Below are 21,876 nucleotides of genomic sequence, written 5' to 3'. Positions count from 1 at the left end.
TCGCTTTACTCTCCCTGCCGCCACCCATCTGTTGTAATGGCAAATTAAATACCAAAGGCAGGGTCCAAAGAGAGAAGTGGAAGTGATTAGAACTTATTTGCAAATTGGCACAGCATTATAGCTAGGGGAGCCGCTGAGGCGGTGCCAATATGGAGGGCAAGGATTTGCATAAAAGTTACATATGCTAACCGATAGGCCTAAATACAAATTCATAAATCATGTAACTAGAAATACAATGCATCTCAGCATAATGGAAAGGATTGTGACCAGGTGGCCTGCTAAGTTTGCTGGCAAGGCATGGATGGGCAACTTCAAGGTCCTCCCAGCTCTCCTTTCTTACGATTTCCATCTTCAAGGTGGACTTGCACCAAACAGCCCTTCAAACAGTGGCTGCCTCAAAACAGAGGACTGCCCTCTTTCTGTGAACCAGGACAGGCGGCCATCCTATTTACAGCTCCTAGCTTCCTCTGGAGCAGCAGTTCTCAACCTGTGGGTCCCCAGATGTTGTTGGACTACAACTCCCATCATCCCTAGCTAGCAAGGCCAGAGCTCAGGGATGATGGGAGTTGTAGTCCAACAACATCTGGGGACCCACAGGTTGAGAACCGATGCTCTGGAGTCAAGAGTGAAAAGACTTTTAAAACAGCATCTGTAGCAGTGAGAGCGTTACAGAGGGAAGCGGTAATCGACAAAAACCTCTCTCCTCCTTTTCCTGTTACAGGATGCCTCTATGAGAGTCATTTTCAACCAGTGTCCTGTGGCACCCTGGGGTGCCTTGAATGCTGGTCAGGGGTGCTGCGGGAAACACTGGCCTCTGTGCCTCTTTTCCCTTCCCTTTGTCCTCTGATGTCCTCTCATGCTTCTGCCTGCCAAAGGCTTGCGCAGCTATTTACTGCAGCAGCCCTGGCTATAAGGAAGGCACCTCTCTTGGGGGACCCAGCTCAGAGATCAGGGATGGCAACAGCAGCTGACCAGAGGACTCCCAAGGAGATAGAAGAGAAGAGGAGGCTGAGGGAACACTCCCTGAGGGAGGGTGTTCGAAAAAGGGTGAGGGGCTACCGGCTCTGCAGGCAAGGGGTGACATAACTGGGCTCCTGAGGCCCACAGGGGTGCTGCAGAGAGAATGCAGTTGATCAAGGGAGCCGTGGACTCAAAAAGGTTGAAAACCTCTGCTCTATGAGATCCAAAGAACATGAGCCTGCTGGATAGTCCCTGATCCTGTTCTCACAGTCACCACCCAGTTGGCTATGAGAATCCTGCAAGCATGACCGGGATGCAACGTCAGTCACAAACAGAAAAGTTTCCCAAATGCTTGGAAGTATGTCTTCAGATACTGCCCATTAATATCAGGGAGATGAATTTTCCAAATGGAAGCAGTATTGGCATAGCCATTTTCTAAATAAATATACATAAAAGCTACTCAGAAGCCATTTTACTCCTGTTGATACTGTCAAGAGTAAATATGGGAATAAGCAAATTAAAGAACTGGAACCCTTGTTTCTAAAAATTGGAATATTTGTTTCTAGTTGTTGTGCCCCCTATAAATATATTCAAAGGCAGGTAGTTTATATTTTGATCCACTAGCCATCCCTGTTTACAGTCTTTTTTGTTTTGTTTTGTTTCAGGGTTTATTGCAACCTGCATTTAAAAAACACCTGTAGAAGTATTCTTGAATTCAGCATCATTTTAAATAGCCCAGCATCCAGATAACAAACTTCAATAATGGGGTGATTTACGATTAGGGAAAACACACATGACTATTAATGTCCCGTTCCCCTCCCCCCCCCCCCGCAACACACACACACACACACACACACACACATGCTTTGTTTCTGTGTCACTAAAGTGCAGTCCAAAGTAGAATATAATTTACGGCACTATAAAAAGTTTTACAACCAAAGCACAGTGAAAGCTTAAGACCCAAGTCCTTCTGTAACATGACCAAGATTTATCTTGTTAACGTTTATTTATGGGAAAGCTCAGATTGACAAGAACTTTCATGAAGTTGCTTTTCCACTGACACTTTCCCTTACTAACTGGGCATGGGAAAAGGCTTTGGGAAACAGTTCAGGCTCAATCGCGAGGCTATTCTAAACATTTTTACCTATACATTGATAAAGAACCTTCAGTCCAGCAGCAGCAGAGGGGGATTCGAGCGTTTAACAGGAAAGGCAGATTTGCTGCTGCCACCGAAATAGATGGGATAGCCTACATGATACCAGGTAGGAGTCTGGACCAGGGATGAAATGTGCAGATAATTAAAAACTATTGTGATTTAAAGCCCAGCCTCTTCTGGCAGTTTAGAGAGAACTATTGTAATGGTTTCTAAACAAAATGGATCTCAGCCAATGCCAAAGCAGAGGTAGTTGGATGCTAACAAGTTGCTGTTACATGAGCTCCCGAGAAATAAAAACTAAGTCTGAATAGATGTTACTCCAGCTGAATGTCAGCATAGCTTTGCTCCATCTTAGCAGGCCAACGCACTGTTTCTGTTAGGGTGTTCTGCAGAACCTTGTTCTATTCTAATGGTGCTGTTAAAACTGGATTCAGCAGACACCCCAGAATAATTCCCAGCATCCTGGCACTCTCCCAACAAAGGATGGATTGTGCAGCTGAAATGCAATTGGGCTGTGTTGACACTGTCACTCAGCAAAGTGCGTGATGGAAAACGGCAAAATATGAAAAGTTAAAGGAGCACCTGTACCAACCTTTCCTGCCAGTTTCTTACTGAGATGTTGACCCTGGAGCTGTCCACACTGGCAAGCCTCATCTCCTCCCTAAGTAATTATGGAACCGAATGGAAACCCAGTCAAAAACTCTGGACTTTTGCTTTTAGCCTAAGGGGTGGTTTCAACCCAACAACCAGGATTGGAACTACTCCCACAACAGTCCCCTCACTGAAATTTCTACTTTGTTCACCCCTCTGGTCCTTAGCCATACACAAAACCTACCCACAGGGTGGTTGGAAGATCATCTGACTACCTGGATGCTACTTGATAATACTTCTATAGTTCTGCTACCCATATGATAGCCAAGAGACCTCAAGCCAGGATAAAAAGACACAGACAGATTGATGCTCAATCACCATTAGGAGTCTGACACCCCAAATTCAATGACACCAACCCCACCCCTGAGCTGGCAGTGAGCTACCAGAAGGTGTACTAGAAGAAGCAAATATCACCAGTGTCGAAGCAATGATTCTTCAACATCAACTTCGTTGGACCGGTCATGTTGTTTGGATGCCTGATTATTGTCTTCCAGAGCAACTACTCTATTCCGAACTTAAAAATGGAAAGTGTAATGCTGGTGGTCAACAAAAGAGGTTTAAAGACTCTCTCAAGGCAAATCTTAAAAAATGTGGTATAAACACAGACAGCTGGTATACACTGGCCTGCGAGCGCTCCAGCTGGAGAATAGCCTTTACCAAAGGTGTCATGGACTTTGAAGACACTCAAACTCAGGACGAAAGGGAGAAGCGAGCTAGGCGGATCAACTCCTACCCAGAAACCTATGTCCCCACTGTGAAAGGACGTGTGGATCCAGAATTGGTCTCCACAGTCACTTATGAACTCACTGTTAAGACTGTGTTCATGGAAGACAATCTTACTCGGCTACGAGTGATCGCCAAAGAAGAAGAAGACCAAAAGGTGGCACTGCTTTGAATTCTCACCCTCCATCAAGATCCATGTGGGACTGCAACAAAACAACCAGGCCCCTAGCCAGAAAGGCAGCATGCAGCCATCCTGAGTCAAGACCAATTTGCTGCCCCCCAGGTAGTGATACTTTACCTGACCGGAGTGTCCGTGTAGAATTCTTGAGGTACACGCCACTCTTGTATAAATGCAAAACTCTTTCAAGCTGAGCAGCCGTTTCGTCTATTCCCCACTGAAGTTCTCCTATAACAAGGGAAGCAGCTTAGAGACAGAAAGAAACCTGGTGTACAGCAACAGCTAGGGGAGCTTTAGACAGGCGAGGTGTAGCTTCATTGTGGAGGCTAATAGAGGGCAAAATGACAGAAGTCAGGAGCAATAGATGGGGTAGCAAGGGAGAACAAATGAAACTATTATTAATCTCACTTCTGTCTTTCTCCAAGGAGCAGCAAATGGGGGGCCCTGGCAGAATCTTCCTATGTTCTTAACTTTCACATTCCCCCCACTGCATTCCAGTTGCTGGGGGATGATAGACCTATCTACAGTCATACCTCAGGTTACAGCCGCTTCAGGTTGCGTTTTTTTGGGTTATGCACCCACTGAAACCCAGAAGTACTGGAACGGGTTACATCTGGGTTTCGGCGGTTGCGCATGCGCAGATGTGCCGCTGTAGGTTGCAAACGCTGCGGGTTGTGAATGTGCATCCCTCACGGGTCACATTCGCAACCTGAGCGTCCACTGTACAATGGTACCTCTGGTTACGAACTTAATTCATTCCGGAGGTCCGTTCTTAACCTGAAACCATTCTTAACCTGAGGTACCACTTTAGCTAATGGGGCCTCCTGCTGCCGCCGCATGATTTCTGTTCTCATTCTGAGGTAAAGTTCTTAGCCCGAGGTACTACTTCCGGGTTAGCGGAGTCTGCAACCCAGTGGCGTAGCGTGGGTTGTCAGCACCCGGGGCAAGGCAAGTAATTTGCGCCCCCTAACCGTGGATTTGCGCCCCCTAACCCTAACCCCCAGATGTTGTGCCCGGTGCGGCCGGCCCCCCCACGCTACGCCACTGCTGTAACCCGAAGTGTTTGTAACCTGAGGTGTTTGTAACCCGAGGTACCACTGTATTGCCTTCAAATCCTGCATCCAGACTTCTTGAACACAGGAACAACCCTGATGGATCAGGCCAGTGGCCAACCAGATGTCCATGGCCACAAAGCGTGATCTGAGCGCCGCAGTGCTCTCCCCATCCTGTCATTTCCAGCAACTGGTATTCAGAAGCATTAATGCCTCCAACCAAGGAGAGCACAGCCATCATGGTTCATAGCCACTCATGATCACTCATGATAGCCTTATCCTCCACAAAGGCATCTAATCCTCTTTTAAAGTCTTCCAGGTTGGTGGCCATCACTGTGCTTCCTGTAGGAGCAAGATCCATTTTCTCTGTCCTGGATCTTCCAGCAATCAGCTTCATAGGATGTCCATGAGTTCTGGTGTTCTGACAGAGGAAGAGCGTCGGAGTGGCCACAGTGGGATGTAGAATGCTGGAGAGAAGGGAAACTTTCAGTTTAATCCAATGGAGATCATGACACGTTTCTTACCTGTAGCATTGACAATCGCATCGAGCAATGGCCTCAGGGATGAAGGGGCACTGTGCGGCAGAAGATAAGTAAAGAAAAACCTACAAAGAAGGGAAAGTTGTTAGTTTTGCGAGTTTAGTAACCGCAGGACATCATAAATGAATAATAAAATTCCAGTAATTTACAAGTCTCTGAGCTATGCAGGAAATAGAACCATATTCTATAATCAAATATAGAGCTGCGGCTATATTCACACAGCTGCTGGGGGAAGCATAGACAGAGCTGCTTTGGACAAGGCCACCTTGTAACTAACTACCTGTAAATACTTTATTAATGTAGAGATTTGAAGTAAGAACACACACACACCATGAAGTTGATCTATTTGTAAAGCTGTCTGCCTCTGCTTGGACAAGGCTTTTTATTTATTTAAGGACTGTAAATTCAAAACGTCTTTCACGTGTCCAATCCCAAAAAGCAACCAGCCAGATTGACATCAAACCGCTAATATTTTGCAGTGCTTCCCAGCAAAAGTATTGGACATATGACACAATTTATGTAAGGCGCAGAATTCAGTCGACAGAATTTGGTTTATAATTCCAATTCACATTGTTAGAATTTGAGTTACAATGCCTCAGAATAGGTTTTTTTTTCTTTTCTTCTCTCTTTTTTAAATGAGCCTATTTTCATTAGTGGCTCTGCATAATTTGCTACACAAAGGCTCTAAAGTCAGGCAATAACTCTATTGTCAAAATGTCACTAAGTAGCAATTAAACTTTTTTGAGTTGTCCAGAACTTTTCTGGAGGCTTGATGTTAATCAAACTTGTGGGTTGAATAGGAAAAGTTGAGCAAGATTTGTAAGCTGAAAGTCTGGAGCTTATAATAGTCTCAAGATGGGGTGCAGGTAATGTTAAGCAGAATCAACTAAACTCCAAAAGAAGAATGGATACAAAACTTTTGGAATATACAGAAATGGCAAAACTTACCAGAAAACTAAAATTTTTAAACCACAATAGCATGATTTATCAAGGGATATGAAATTTGAATTTCTTCTGCCAATCCCATACTACCATTGCAGTCTATCAAGTCTCTTTTTCAGAGTGACTTTTAACAAGATGGACAGTATAAACAGACCCATGAGACATAAATTATTAGGTCATGAGCAGACTGGTAACATAAATAGGACTTTCAATGGATGCTGCCCTGTCCTTAACGCCTGTCCTAAAAAGTAAGAAATAACATTTTCTCTGCATGCATAGATCCTGCTGTCAGTCATATAAAAAAGTCGCTCACACCTGGGGGAGAAAATAAAAACACCTGCTGCATGTGTGTTAAATGAAGTCATAGGAAAGAATTAATATAAGATTCGTTGGTTTGCAGATAGAATACAGAGCCGGGTTCAAGTTAAAAGTCCTTCTCAGCTCTGATGAGTGGTTTTGTATGAGCCACACTATAAAGAGTTGCTTTATTTTATAGGGTTCCCAGGCAGTCTCCCATCGAAGGGACTGACCAGACCTAGACATGCTTAGCTTCAGTAGAATGCTACATCGCATGCCTTCAAACCATGCCTTGAGAACATGAAGACACATGGGGAGTAAACATAGAATCCTGATCACCAAATGAACCATAGAGAGTCAAGGCCAAACTACACTTTGCACTGCTCACACTTTAAAACAAAATGCTTTAAAAAAAATATTTTCAAGAAAAATCAGCTGCTGGGCTCATGTCCAGAACATGGACCCAATTGCTCACTGCTGAAAATCACCCAGTTGCTATTCCCCGCCCCTGCAAAATGTACAGTTTGTGGCAAACTTCACCTTCAGAAGCAAAAAGCTAAGGGGGGATTTTTTTCAGCAAGAATCTGTTGCTGTTCCCTACTTCGAGTTGGGAGTATGTTGCAGTATGTTGGGAGTATGTTGCCCTGCAGCTGATTTTTCTTCAAAACAAACATCTTGAGCGTGTTTTTGGAGAAAGTGTGAGTAATGTAACACTTTAAATTTAGCATTTATTTGGCCTTCAGAGCCAGACTGTGTTTGCTGCGTGTCTTTAAAGACATCCCTTCCAAATGTGGTCCTTCTGGATAATCAAGAAGAAAATAACTCATGAGGAAGTTACACCCCCTATCCTAATTTCATGCAGCCCACCAGACACTGTGGGCCTCTCCAGACCACTGTTTTTTCAGGGTCTCATTCTCTTTTGTGTTTTGTGTGAGCAGAGGCAGAGTTTCATGGGAAATAAGGGAGAGCTTGTCACTGTGCGTGTGACATCACGTGTGTCGGGAGGAGGCCACAAGGCCCACCATTACTGCGACCGGGCCCTCAAGATTCAGGGGAGCTCAGTCTGTATACTTTGGACGGTTGAGCTGTCGTCAGCCCCATAGAGTTGGTGCCTATGTGTGTAAGAAAGTGGGGAGACCGAAAAGGGAATATGACTGCTCCATAGTGAGTCAGATAGTGAGCCCAAGGTGCAACATTACCCTGGAGATAGATGAAGCTGAAACGGACAGGATGGTGGAAGGTGGCACAGAGGGTGAGAGATGAGATAGCACAGAAAAAGAGAGGATGCACTAGGCAGTCCTGCCCACTTTGGGATCTGGTGTTGCTCACTGTCAGCATGCAGGCCCTAAGGCAAGAGTGGGGAACCTTGGTCCTCCAGGTGTTGCTCAGCTACAGCTCCCATCAACCCTAACAGTCAATGGGCAGGGATGATGGGAGTTGTTATTCAGCAACACCTGGAGGGCCACATAGGGAATGTAACCTATGGTAGGGTTCCCCACTCCTGAAATAAAACCATCTCTAATATTCAGAAGGGCTCTGGAGGTGGATCCCAACACTCCCAAGGAAATGTGAACCTCAACAGGGGGGAACCAAATGTTTCCCACTCCTGACAGCCCATAGCCATTCATTTCCAGCTGCTTCAATACCTGTAGGCATTGTAAAGATTCCTCTTCTCATTCATACTTTGGCATTTGCCCTCAAGAGAACAAGGCAGGCTGAAGTTTCTTGCCGGGAACTCCATGAAACAGTCCCTGCTGCTCGTGCAGGAGGCCTCCTCGATGCTGGCGTCATCCAGATCCGTCACCTTGAGCTCTCCGTCCACAATCACAAACTGCCGGGGTCGGAAATCCAAGAGAGTCACAGAGCCAAGGGGAGAGTGGGCCAGATAATGCAGAAGCTGAACTAAGCTGAAGCAGATCTGAAACAACAAGAGCCACGTTGTCACGCCTGGCTTCCCTAACAAGGCCGTCCTAGAAGGATCTGTTTATTGTTGCAGAGCATGAAAAAGAAAGACAACAGCCCTTTCATCATTAGAAACAGACTGGGTGGTTACAAGAGCCAAGTGCACACACAAGAGGATCTCTCCATCATTTCCCCTGGTCTTCAGCACACAAGTTTGTCCCCTTAGATGTCCCAGGGGGAAATGTAGGCTTACCACATAGGTGCACACATTAATCTTTGGAAAGCCAGCACACCATTGCAAGACCCATTGCAAATTCCATCTCTGGCTTGGCTTACTGGAGGAGTGAAGAGCCAGTTGTGTTCCATATATCGTTGTACTACAGCTCCCATCACCCCTGACCACTGGCCATGCTAGCTGGGGCTGATGAGGGGCTGGGGACCCCAGCAGCATCTGTAGGGCTAGAGCAGGGTTTCCCAAACTTGAGTCACCAGCTGTATTTGGACTACAGTGCCCATCATCCCTGACCTGCTAGCTAAAGATGATGGGAGTTGTAGTCCTAAAGCAGCAGGAGACCCAAGTTTGGGAAACCCTGGGTTTGAGCTTTGGAGGCAACCAGAAGCAGCATCAGGACACAGCATCCTCAGGCAGCTAGTGGGGCTCCATGTGGCCCCCTTGCTGTGCTGACACTTGCCCTCAACCCTCTATATCAGGTGGCTAGGAGCTGCAATTAAAATTGCCCACAACACAGCATCACCCAAGGGCAGGTGAAGCCAAAGGAGTACCCTTCAGACATTTTCGACTACAATGCACCAGAGCCAGCATGGTCAATGGTCAGGAAACATGAGGACTGGAGTCCTCACCATCTGGAATGCACCACTGCGGGAGCTCAAAGTTGCTTCATGCTGATCACAGTGCTGCCGCTTGCCATTGTCACATAAGCCCACCACAGACCACCAGTATAGGAAAGGGCCCAGCAGAGTTAGTTCTGCCACTTCACCCAACCAGCTGCTTTTGAGATGGTTTTGAGACAGCAGATGTGATCCTCAGAGCTGGTCCTACTGTTGGTCAAAGTGAGACAAGTGCCTTAGGCGGCCAATGCGAGGGGGAAGGGGGCAAGTGGCAGCCTCTGGTCTAATCCTCCTAAGACCACTTTCCCTTTGTTGGAAGACACAGCTCTGTATGCTTCATGGTCTGTCCCAGCCACCCCAAACTATCATGCTTCCTCAGGTGCAGTGATGTTATCCTGCCACAGGGGGCAAAGTGAGATTCAGCTGCCAGCTGTCTTGCACTGGTCCTGGGGATCCTGCTCCACTCTGCACACATATTCTGAAACCTCCGCCAACGGTTAATGCCTCTTCAAATTGCAGCTTTGAAACTCTACTTACGCGAAACCTGTCCTCCCAGGAAATCTGTAAAAGCTGGATCATCTCCAGGGGTGAGCCCAGTTCTGTGATGGCAGTCAGGGTGTCTGCGATGTCATTGCTGTCTTGGTAACAATATCCGTGAAGCTGCAAATGTGGATGGGGGAAAGAAGGCATTAGTACATTATTTGAACGTAAGCATGCTTTTTAAAAAATATATATCATCAGTGCATTGAATGTGCACCACCTCTGATGTGTATTAGAGACTAAGAGGGACTCACCTGACAGTATGACTCTTTTGGTCTTTTGGTATACTTCAGTTTAGGCAGAAGGAAGGGGGGTTGTTTGCTTAAATCTGCTGCTACCCAAAAGCGCCCCCACAAGCAGAAAGCTAGTATCTCAAGGAGGATGGAGTGAAGGCTAGTTTAGAAATTTTAAGTACTTAGATGCTGGGAGGTTTTTTACAGGTGGAAGATAAGCACCATCAGCTAACAGGCTGCATCTAGAGGGGAGACCTTTCCACATGTTAGGCAATACCCAGCACATTAGTTCAGGGCCTTCAGCCTCCAGGTGTTTTGGGCTACAACTCCCAGTCAGCTGTGCTGTCTGGAACTGATGGGAGTTGTAGTCCCAAACATCTGGAAGGTAAAGTTTGGGGAAGGCTGGACTACATCAATGAATCCGCACCCGCACCCCAAATGCAGCTTGACAGACAAGTCACAAAATTTATTGATTGATATATTTTTAGAAAATAAACTAAAGAAAATAAACACTGAAATAAAACCTTGGTTTCCTATGCCTCCCTCAACACTCAGATAGCATTCTGGGACCACTGAACATGCTCAGGCCCCACTGAGCTGTTGTGGGGGTCCCCTAAACCTCAGGATTTTGCCAAGCCTGGCAATACCTCTCTCTTGCGCAGGGCATGGGGGATATTGATTCCAACATGGGACCCACGGGAGCAGCCATTTTTTAAAAAATTACTGAGAGGGGATGTCTTGGGAGTGCACAAAAAAAGTGGGGAGTCAGAATTGGCCCATGTATAAGCCACCCCTAATTTAGATATTTCAATGCAGTCTGGCCTATTTACACTTCTGAGCAACTACACAGTACAGTGCAGTGGTACCTCGGGTTACAGGCGCTTCAGGTTACAGACTCCGCTAACCCAGAAATAGTGCTTCAGGTTAAGAACTTTGCTTCAGGGTGAGAACAGAAATTGTGCTCCGGCAGCGCGGCAGCAGTGGGAGGCTCCATTAGCTAAAGTGGTGCTTCAGGTTAAGAACAGTTTCAGGTTAAGAACGGACCTCCGGAATGAATTAAGTACTTAACCCGAGGTACCACTGTACTGGAGGAGATTGCCAGTAGAACCAGGGAGAGGAAGGAAAGGAGAAGCTGCCACAATCTTTCCTTCTGTCATAACAAGAGAATTTTACCATGCAATGCTATACAAAGGGGATTTTTGTTTGTTTGTTTGTTTCTTACCCCCCCTTTTTTCTTTTTTAAAAATTGCCCTAGCTACTTTTACACTTTGGCCACACACATTTTGACACACAGCCCTTTGGGGGACTGATCAAGTTTCAAGGTGGTACCCAGTTTGAAAAAAAGGTTAGCCACCCCTGCTATAGATGTCTTGGTAAAGATAAAGGGGACCCCTGACCAGTCATGACTGACTCTGGGACTGCGGCGCTCATCTCGCTTTATTGGCCGAGGGAGCCGGCGTACAGCTTCCGGGTCATGTGGCCAGCATGACTAAGCCGCTTCTGGCGAACCAGAGCAGCGCACGGAAATGCCATTTACCTTCCCACCAGAACGGTACCTATTTAGCTACTTGCACTTTGACATGCTTGCAAACTGCTAGGTTGGCAAGAACAGGGACCGAGCAACGGGAGCTCACCCAGTCACGGGGATTTGAACCCCCAACCTTCTGATCGGCAAGTCCTAGGCTCTGTGGTTTAACCCACAGCGCCACCCAGGTCTTACTTAGATGTCTTACTCAGAATCAAATGTTTCCAGTGGAACTTATTCCCAGGTAAGTCTGCACAGGACTTACTGCCGCTTTAAAATGTGTGAAAGAACGTTCACCAGCTTTGACTCTTGCAACCCTATGCCAGAGATCTGTCATTGTCTGGGGAAACCGAGCCTTTCAAAAAATGTATGGTTGTATGAAGTAATTACTCCTTGTCTGAAATAAGTGCCTTTGCACATCAAAACACTGCTTTTAGGAAAGGGAGCATCGGACAAATGGGAATGTTAAAAGCGGGGGTGGGGGGAGGAAACTGAAACCAGCAATAGACACTTTGGCATCAGATCTGTACTTGTGGCAGTTTTCTTACACCTTAATTTCTTGGGCAGAGAACTGGGAAGGGAGTGTTAAGGCCAAGCAAGCGGGAAAGAAGCAAAAGTCAAACAGAAGCAGGAGGCAGCTGGCCTTTCAGGTGGGGGAAAAGAAGAACATCAGCAGTGGGAACTGTGTTGAGAAATTGCCTGGAGTCCACCAAGACAAATTAAAAGTGATGCCAGTTCTGGGATGGAGGCCTACATATAACAGCATGAAGACTGGCCATTAATTCCAGTGATTCCTACCAGTAGCAGTTTTCAATGCCAAACGCTACTTGTTACAACAAGGTGAAGGCAGCAAAATCCTTTGGAACTGTGCACCGTTTGCAGTGACCCCAGACCCCAGATTGCCAACCTTTGCCGTGGAGGGGGCTGCATTTTGTTGGGCGTAGTCTGCCAAGGGCCAAATTCCAGGGGGTGAAGTTTGCAAACCTGCATCTCGCTCGCTCGCTCTCCCCCTTATTAATTTACTTATTATTGCATGTATATTCCCCCACCCTTTCCTTCAATGAGCTCAAGGTGGAAAACACAATTCTTTATCCCTCATTTTACCTGCACACAACAACCCTGTGAGGTAGGTTAGGCTGAGTGAGCTTCATAGCTGAGTGGGGGTTCAAACTCTGGCCTCTCAACCTCACTTTAACCACTATAGGTTTCATTTCCACCTCTTTCTGTTGCATCCGATTCAGGGATTCTCCCACCCATCTACCGTATTTTTCGCTCTATAATACGCACCACACCATAACACACACGTAGTTTTTAGAGGAGGAAAACAAGAAAAAAAATATTCTAAACGAAATAGTGGATATATGATTTTTGTGGTTCATGCTGTGGCCACAGACATGTGATCTGACAGTGAGTTTGGAGTAGCCCAATGCAAAAATCCTGAGGATCCATGTGGATCCATGCTTTGTAACCACGGAGGAGGGAAGGAAGGGGAACCATGGATCCTCTGCTCACGACTGCAGCAGATCCCCCCCCCCCCCGCCACCCGCAGGCATTCGCTCCATAACACGCACAGACATTTCCCCTTACTTTCTAGGAGGAAAAAAGTGAGTGTTATGGTGCAAAAAATACAGTAATTCTTCCTTGGGCACATCCAAGCAGTGCGTATCTGCCACATTTTACCGCTGCACCACTAGCCAGGCCTTTCCCGCTCCTTCAGATTTATTTTGGAGGTGGGAGAGAGCAACAAATTACGGCGACGAAAACGAACCCTTTTTCAGATGCGCCCCCTGCCCAAACAGAAGCCAAAGGTCAGACAGGACACAAAACCCGACATGTTCGAAACACAAAATAAAAGACCCCTAGCAAGCTGCCGTCAATGGGTAGAGATAGACAAACAGAAAACCCTTTCTGGCTTAAGTGAGATTTCCAAAGCTGGATTTGTCGAAAAGAACACATGCCAAGAAAGGGCCTTAGCAAAAGTGTTGCTTTTCTATGCCCAGAGAGGAGGAGGAGGGAGGGACAAAATGTTCCCAAAAGAGAAACAGTTAAAAGCCAGCTTCTATGTAGCAAGGATGATGCAAGTGCAGAATAATTCACAGAAAGGCATTTTTCCTATAATCCAACCCGGCACTGCATGGAGGTGTTCTGCTCTAGTTACCGCCTCTGACCACTCTCCCTCGCTGCTCCAAATGCCTGGAATTCCCCTCGGAATTCTCTTCCAAACCAACCTTAAAGCCTGCTACATCCACAAATGCTTTGACTTAACCCCTCCGCTTTCTTCCCCCAAATAAAACAAACCCCGAGACTGGGACCTGGGAGACTCAGGGTTCAAATCCCCACTCTGCCGTGGAGCTCACTGGAAGAGCCAGTCCCTGCCTCTCAGCCTCACAGGGTTGCTGTGGGGATTAAATGAAGAGGGGGAGAGCCATCTTTGCCACCTTGAGCTCCTTGCAGAAAAGGGAGGGACAAAAACACAACAAATACTCAGAGTAGACATGACTTAAGCTAAGTTCACTAATTTCAATGGGTCTACTTAGAGAGATACCCCCACCCCAATAATTTGGTTACTTACACTAGTTTTAAATGTTTCCCAGATTTTATCTGCACGTGTTTTCGTTACTACAGTGGTACCTTGGGTTACAGACGCTTCAGGTTACAGACTCCGCTAACCCAGAAATAGTACCTCGGGTTAAGAACTTTGCTTCAGGATGAGAACAGAAATCGTGCTCCGGTGGCGCAGCAGCAGGCCCCATTAGCTAAAGTGGTACCTCAGGTTAAGAACAGTTTCAGGTTAAGAATGGACCTCCGGAACAAATTAAGTTCTTAACCCAAGGTACCACTGTATATACAATTACATCAATGGTTTTGTGTGTATTTTAGCTGTGTTTTCTTGACAGTTTAGTTGTGTACACAGCTTAGAGAGTTCTGATCAAGCGGTCAAAAAAATCTTGCTAAATGAAAATAAATACACACTGGCACACAGTGTAAATTTCAGTGGTGAACGCCTGCCTTTTGCTTACGTTACTATGGAAGCGTCATTTATTCCAGTGGCACTTTGTAAATAATAATGGAACTAGGGAGTCTGACAAATTCCAGAGGGAGGGGAGGAACCGCTATGAATCTGCCCTGCCCCATAATGCTGAGCTCCAGTTCTCCTCCGGATTGGTTCACAATCTGAGCCACAGAAGGACACCTTGGTTGTCAGTGCCTGGGCACTCCCTGCCTGCCTGCTTAGCCTGGCTGCAATACCGGTGACAGCCCTAACGTAAGAACATAAAAATAGCCAATGGCCCATCTAGGCCAGCATCCTGTTCTCACAGTGGTCAACCAGATGCCTGTGGGAAACCCGCAAGCAGGACTCAAGCAGAAGAGCCCTCTCCCTTCCTGTGGAACACCAGCAACTGTTAGTCAGCAGCAGTACATTTCCGAGCACAATTCAAAGTGTTGGTGCTGACCTTTAAATCCCTAAACGGCCTCGGTCCAGTATACCTGAAGGAGCGTCTCACCCTCATCATTCTGCCCGGACACTGAGGTCCAGCGCCCAGGGCCTTCTGGCGGTTCCCTCACTGTGAGAAGCCAAGTTACAGGGAACCAGGCAGAGGGTCTTCTCGGTAGTGGCGCCCTCCCTGTGGAACGCCCTCCCACCAGATGTCAAAGAGAAAAATAACTACCAAACTTTTAGAAGACAACTGAAGGCAGCCCTCTTTAGGGAAGCTTTTAATGTTTAATAGGTTACTGTATTTTAGTGTTTTGTTGGAAGCCACCCAGAGTGGCTGGGGAGGCCCAGCCAGATGGGCGGGGTATAAAAAATCATTATTATTATTAATTATTGTTGTTGTTGTTGTTGTTGTTGTTGTTGTTGTTGTTGTTGTTACTGTTTCTGACCATGGAAGCAGAGAACAGCCATTCAAGTTGCTGGCTCCTGTGGGTGGGAGTTCCATAGTTTAACAATGTGCTGTGTGAAGAAGTCCTCTCTCTTATCTGTCCTGAATCTTCCAACAATCACTACCTGGACTGGAGATGCCAGAGAATGCAAAGCAGATGCTCTAGCACTGAGCCACAGCCCTTCCGAATGTTTGAATAAAGGGCTTAGCAAATGCCACTGAAAAAATATTCTATTACTCCACTTCACATACTCCAGCACTGAGCCATGCTGGCTCGCCCTGAGAGGCAGCCAAGTTCTGAAAGATGCAAGGATGTTGTTAGGGAAGAGCGAGAACATTTGGCCTGACTCAGCCTTTCAGATCACATTCTTTATTTGGATAATTATCTCCTACTTTTCCAAGAGGGAATCAAACTAAAAAGGTGGCTTAAAATAAAAAATAAGTTGTTGGGTTGTTGTTTTTTAAAAAAAGATCACAAGAAAGGAAAGCTAACAAAGAGCAGTTAAACAGCATCACATTAACTGTAGTCAACAGCAGCAGATGAAAAGCCTATAAGACATGTTGCTATTCGTAAAGATTTTCTCCCTGCTGCTCCATCCCCTGGAAATCAAGAAGCATTAAAAAATAATAATAACTGCATCAAATGTTCTTAACACAATGCTTTTGGAAATTTCATCTTGACTCATACACAGGCTTGCCACAAATACATACACACAAAGGCACACTCCCCACCCAAAAAAAGATAATCACAACTTCAAATGATGCCCCTGGGGGGGGGGAATCCCCAAATCCACAGCTGGGCAACATAATTCTGTGTCACCGGATAGCAGTGGCTGCTGTTTGGTTGGTCTTAATAAAAGTCATCAATCAAGCTGTGGATTTTTTATTTTTTTTTTAGTTCTTCTGTAACAGACCAACACAGGTACCTTTGCTTTTTATGCTATTTTCGTGACAAGCAATACCATGGGGAGGTATATCAAAATAAACTAAAAATCTATTTAATTTATGAATTGCTTCCCAAGAAGCATTTCAGATTTATTTAATTTCGTAAAAATTATGTGCTGCTTAATTGTTTTTAAAAAAGCAAGCTTCAAAGCAGTTCACAAGAAGAATAAAACACAAGGATGAAATCATCAGTAAAAAAATAGTTGAAAATATCTATTTAAAACATAATTTAAACCAAGAATAAACTATATATATATCCGGCATTCTACATATCTTGCCAGAATGAAAATTGTTTTTGCAGGTGCCAGAAAGAGTATAGTGAAGGCGCTTGACTGATGTCAACAGGCAGGGAGTTTCAAAGTTGCCATACTAAAGGACTCATTTCTTACAAATGTGGAATGAGTGTTACATAGCAGCTGTAACAGTGTCAGTTCCGCAGACTGAAGCGGTCAAGTGGGCATCTATGGGGTAAGGATGCAGTTAACAAACTACAACGCCCAGAAATCTTTGGGGAAAGAAACGATGTCATTTTAAAGCGGTATTCTACGGCTTTAAATGTGTAGCGTAGACAGGATCATAGCGAAAGTGCGAAGAATTCAGAGTTAGGAATCCCTGGCTCTCCCTGCATAACTTCCTACAGTGCTCAGTGTTCCTGGGCTGGCGAAATGGAATGACTCTTCAACCAGCTCTTTATATCTTCAGCCTGTTCCGACATAAAACTGCCTTCTGTTGTAAACCTCAGTTGTTCTGAAAGGGTACTGAAATTAGTCACAACGGGTCCAAGAACAGGCCTTTTGTGGTGAGGATTTTGAAGAAAAAGCAGATGAGGGCTGTCACCCGCTCCTATTAAAGAAACAGCAAACTGGAACAGACCCCTTAGGGAGTGATTTACATGAGACGAATAATAGAGGGTGTCGAAAGATGCAACTTGATAAATTGGGCTGCATTTATTATGAGAAAGGGCAGTTTGGAAAGCGAGGGAGGGAAGTGAGGCCTTTTATTCAGGTACATTTTTGCCCGCTTCCTGTTAAAAACTACACTGGGCCTCCCCTTGCCTTCCCCAATTTCCCCCTAAGCCAGAATCTGCAGTCCAGCCCTTTCAGAGCAGAGACCTCCGGCACTCGTCTAATAATGACACGGATAGTTGTGGCTGGTTTGCAATTGTATCAGCTCTGGGCTTCCAACGGCAGCAGAGTTCTTGCTAACAGATCCTTTCCTCACTCTTAAAGGCTCAGGATAACATCTGGGCCTTTGGGGAAGCATTCTCGCAAGAAAGAAGCACTTTGTGTAATTCATCTTTCCACGCCAAGCTGCATCTGTCTTCCCCTTCAACCCACCTCCTGTCTCCTGCCAGCCCCCTCCAGCAACCTTCCTTGGACCGTGGTGGACTCCAGCAAATTGCCAGGAGGTGGCATTGCTTTGACCTCACCACCTCGCTTCACCCTCCATCAAGAACCAACCAGGATAATAATAATAATAATAATTTTATTATTTATACCCTGCCCATCTGGGTGAATACATGCATCACCTTGAGATGTCTTGTCCACAGCAAGAAGACAACCAACCCTCAGTGAGAAATCTTCTGCTGCGGCCATCATGAGTCAGTGCAAAACAGCGAAGAAGAAGAAGAAGAAGAAGAAGAAGAAGAGGAAGAAGAAGAAGAAGAAGAAGAAGAAGAAGAAGAAGAAGAAGAAGACTGTAGATGCTCCAGTAGGTTTAACTTCATGGTTACTTATCACAGAAAATTCAACTACATTATTGCCTACTTTTAGCATCTTTCTTTCCTGCTTTTTCCCCAAGGAGGTCCAAGCAGAACAAAGGGCATCACGCGCCCCCCTCCCCATTTTGTCCTCATGTAACCATGAGAGGTAAGATTAGGATGGTGATTTGTCCTCACCCTTCTTGAATGAGCAGAGATTTGAATCAGAATCTACTGGTCTGATAACTCTCAAATTCATGACATCACAAGGGGAGAGATAGTTTGATATCGAGCCTGTGGTTGGACTGGGCCCTATGTGTGTGACTTTACTGGCAAATCAGAAAAAAAAATTTATCATATTTAATCAGTGGCTATTCTACTAATACAGGCATCCCCAAACTTGGCCCTCCAGCTGTTCTGGGACTACAACTCCCATCATCCCTAGCTAACAGGACCAGTGGTCAGGGATGGTGGGAATTGTAGTCCATAACGGCTAAAGGGCCACGTTTGGGGATGCCTGTACTAATATGTACCCCAAGGAGGCTTTCAGCAAAACAAAAAACCACCACACCAAAGAAACACATAAAGACAAAAATTATCACATTTTTAAATGACTTTTTCCATTTTTTCCCATTGCCAGCAACATTCCAGATGTATACATCTAGGATTGCCAAGTTCAGCCCCTAAAAGCTGGAAACAGATGAGTGGAAGCTCGTTTTTATCAACATGCACCGAAGACACACACACTCCTCCAATAAAGTCTTCACTGCACGGTGGGGGGGAAATAAGAGAGCTGTTTGGACAGACCCCATTCCCAGAGAGCCTCTATCAGGTGAACAGAACCCTAAGAGAAATACACCACATTTCCAAAGTCCCTTGACGGTTACAATCAGCTTTCCTTCCAGTTGGCGCTAACATCAGAGGAAGAATTGTTTGAGACGAGCTGTTTATGACCGGCTGAGCCCGCATGAGGCTTATAATTATGTTTGATTACAGTAAATCAAACATCGCTATTGTCTCTTTACAATCACAGCCATTGTTTGAAATGAACAGCTAAGTTACTGCAGTTACCAAGCAAAGGATTTCTCTGTCTTCTCCAGACTGGGAGGTGGTGGCAGGTACAGAGTCAATATGTGAATGTGCCTGCTGTTTTCCACGGTATTATATAAAAATCCAGGACTTTGGTGAATCTTCCCCCTCCCCTCCCCACTTACAGGTCAGGAGAAAAGAGACAGACAGGCCATCAGCGGAGTTTGATGGAGGAGCGCTGCAAAGCAATTAGTGGGGCTTCTAAATCTTCAGATACAATAAGTCAGTGACCCAGATCCCCCCCTTTTCTCAAATGCCCCTCATTATTAAATCAACCTTAATGAGACACTCTCCTCTGCTGCTGCTCCTCCACCACCTCCCTTCATTCCAGAACAAACGACATTCTCAATTTGATCTGCACCTGCCCATCACAATGGCTGGCAGGGGTGGAACCACACTTGGTGCGAGATGTGGAGGAATTGAAATTGACAAGCAACTTGAAATCCCCCATAAGGCATGTGTGTGTGTGTGTGTGTGTGTGTGCATATATACACACACGTTTTTGTTGTTCTTATTTAGAAGCAGTTGTTATTGTTGTTTTTTAGAAGCAGTAGTTGTAAGGGGCCGAACCAGCTCATGTATTTTCTTTGCAAAGATGTGTTTTTTTGGTACCGACAGGCCTTCCACAGCTGAACTCTCCCCCATATCCCTTCATCTTGTTCTCTGTGTTTCTTCCGATTTTCTCAGTGTCCACGGGGCTGGGAGCAGCGCCCTTATAAGAAAAGGCATGGGCTTGTTTACTTTAGAAAAAAGAAGGCAAGTAAGCGGGGGATGTCATAGAGGCGTGATTATGTTTTTCTCCCTCATAATACTAGAACTCTGACCATCCAGTGTTGGAAAACTCAGGACAGACAAAGCCAAAGCACTTCTTCACACAGCGCACACTTAAGCCACAGGGTCTGCTACCAACAAGGGGCAGGGATGTTGACAAACTCAAATTGCTTTAAAAGGTATTTGTAGACAAAATCGTGGAGGATAAAACGGTCAATGGCTAGGCTTAATCAATCATGGTTGTGACAGTTGTGGGTGACCTCTGGTGTCGGAGGCGATATGCTTCTGAATACCCATGGCCGGGAAGCGTAAGTGGGGAAGGTGCTCTTGCCCACTGGCATCTGATTGGCCACGGTGAGGAGAGGACGCTGAGCTGGACAGGCCATTGGCCTGATCTATTGGGGTTCTCCTTACGTTCTCATTTGGCACATCTGGACTCCTGAAGGCAAATGCTTATTTATTTTATTTTATTTATTACTATATGTGTGTTCCTGTCAAAATTTAGTACACAGAAAAGGAAAATATGGTGGAATTCTTTCTTTTTTTAACTCACTAAAAAAAAGAATCAGTTTCCTTACATTTTTGGGTCATCATTCGACTAAAGGCATCCATGCTGATTCAAATTGCAATCGATCACTCAGTTACATTTTCTTATAAATTAAACAGCTGTTCTGAAGCATTTGTGCATTCACTCTATTTATATCCCATTAAATGCTTTAAGAAGAAAAAGGGGGGGACTTTATTTTTAGAATATGAACTAGCTATTATTACCTTTAAGAAAAAACCCCAAGAGTCAAAAACAGACATTTAGCTGCCTGTCTGCACCCCTGCTGAAAAACAAAAGTAGTTTGTCCATGTTTGCATAATGTGACATTCTTATTTCTAGGCGCCAGGCAAAAAACATTCCTCTTTAACCAGGCCTTTGGTTGATTGACATCCTATGCCCTTTTAAAATGGGGGGGTGTAATTGGGTTGTTTTGTTTTGTTTTTATTTGATAATGTATTGTCAGGGAACTGCCATCGGAGCATCAGGTGGTGGAGGGACTCAGGGAGGAAGAAAGAGACTCAACAGCTGAAGCAGGGACCAGCAGGGGGAGGAGTGGGTCTCTGAGGGAATGCGAGCAGGAGGGAGGGCTCAGGGAAGCTTCCAGCGAGAACAGTGGGGAGGTATCTGAGTCTCCCATAGGGAGACCCACACCTCGCCGGAAACTGTCACGCCGTGAGTCCAGGAGACGCGTTTCCGTTAAGGAGCTCCTTTGCTGGAAACGCTTCCGCAGACAGCCACTGTCGGACTCTACTAGTGACTAGAGCAGACATGTCTGAGGAGCTCCGTCACACACGGAGGTTTGTGGGGTCGCACAAACTCTGAGGGAGCACGTTTTTACGCACAAGCAGCTAATCAATCCCTAACAGCAGTCCGACAGTCTCTGTACGCTGCCTGTGCAAGAGAAAGCATCATGAGCGAACCAACCGGAACCGGAGGAGCGGGGGCTGGAGCTGGTCCAAGCTTGGAAGATAGATACCGAGCGTTGGAGGTCCAACTGGCACTGCAGACGGCGAGGCTGGAGGAGAGAAGGGCTCAGGATGCAGACAAGAAGGGGAGAGCCACTCAATTCCCCAGAAAGGTACCAGGATTGGTGCAAAAATTTGGGGGGGACCCCAAGGATTACCATGCCTTTAGGACAGAGATGCAATATGCCATTAATGTGCAGTTCGATGAGTTCCCTGATGAGGAATCGCGAGTTGCTTTCGTAATTGGGCATCTTGAGAAAGGGGCGAGAGACTGGGTTCGACCCCTAATGGCAACGCACAATGACATACTAAAGGACACGAGGAAGTTCTTTCATGCAATGGATATCATGTTTTCCAGCGATATTGAGGAAGGGGCGGTGCGCAGACAGCTAATGGCTTGTAAGCAGGGAAGTCGATCTGTCCGTGAGT

At 45.8% G+C, this 21,876-nt stretch overlaps 1 protein-coding gene across 2 annotated transcripts in view; it reads right to left on the bottom strand.

Moving 5' to 3' along the window:
• The window catches only part of PKDCC (protein kinase domain containing, cytoplasmic), a 48,940-nt gene that overhangs the window by 13,760 nt on the left and 13,304 nt on the right, over window positions 1-21,876 (bottom strand). For both annotated transcript variants that reach the window (XR_014523559.1, XM_083494530.1), the window contains exons 2-5: window positions 9,787-9,909; window positions 8,145-8,416; window positions 5,245-5,324; window positions 3,789-3,896 (exon numbers count right to left, since the gene is read on the bottom strand). Coding sequence is in view for 1 of the 2 variants with exons in the window: in XM_083494530.1 (XP_083350656.1) it covers window positions 3,789-3,896; window positions 5,245-5,324; window positions 8,145-8,416; window positions 9,787-9,909 (583 nt within the window). In the remaining variant the exon portion in view is untranslated. The remainder of the gene's footprint in view (window positions 1-3,788; window positions 3,897-5,244; window positions 5,325-8,144; window positions 8,417-9,786; window positions 9,910-21,876) is intronic.

This window comes from Podarcis liolepis (genome assembly GCF_965112155.1).
Source record: "Podarcis liolepis genome assembly, chromosome: 3".
Lineage (NCBI taxonomy): Eukaryota > Metazoa > Chordata > Lepidosauria > Squamata > Lacertidae > Podarcis > Podarcis liolepis.
Note: the sequence above shows the minus strand (reverse complement) of the source record. Positions and strands in the feature narration are given on the sequence as shown.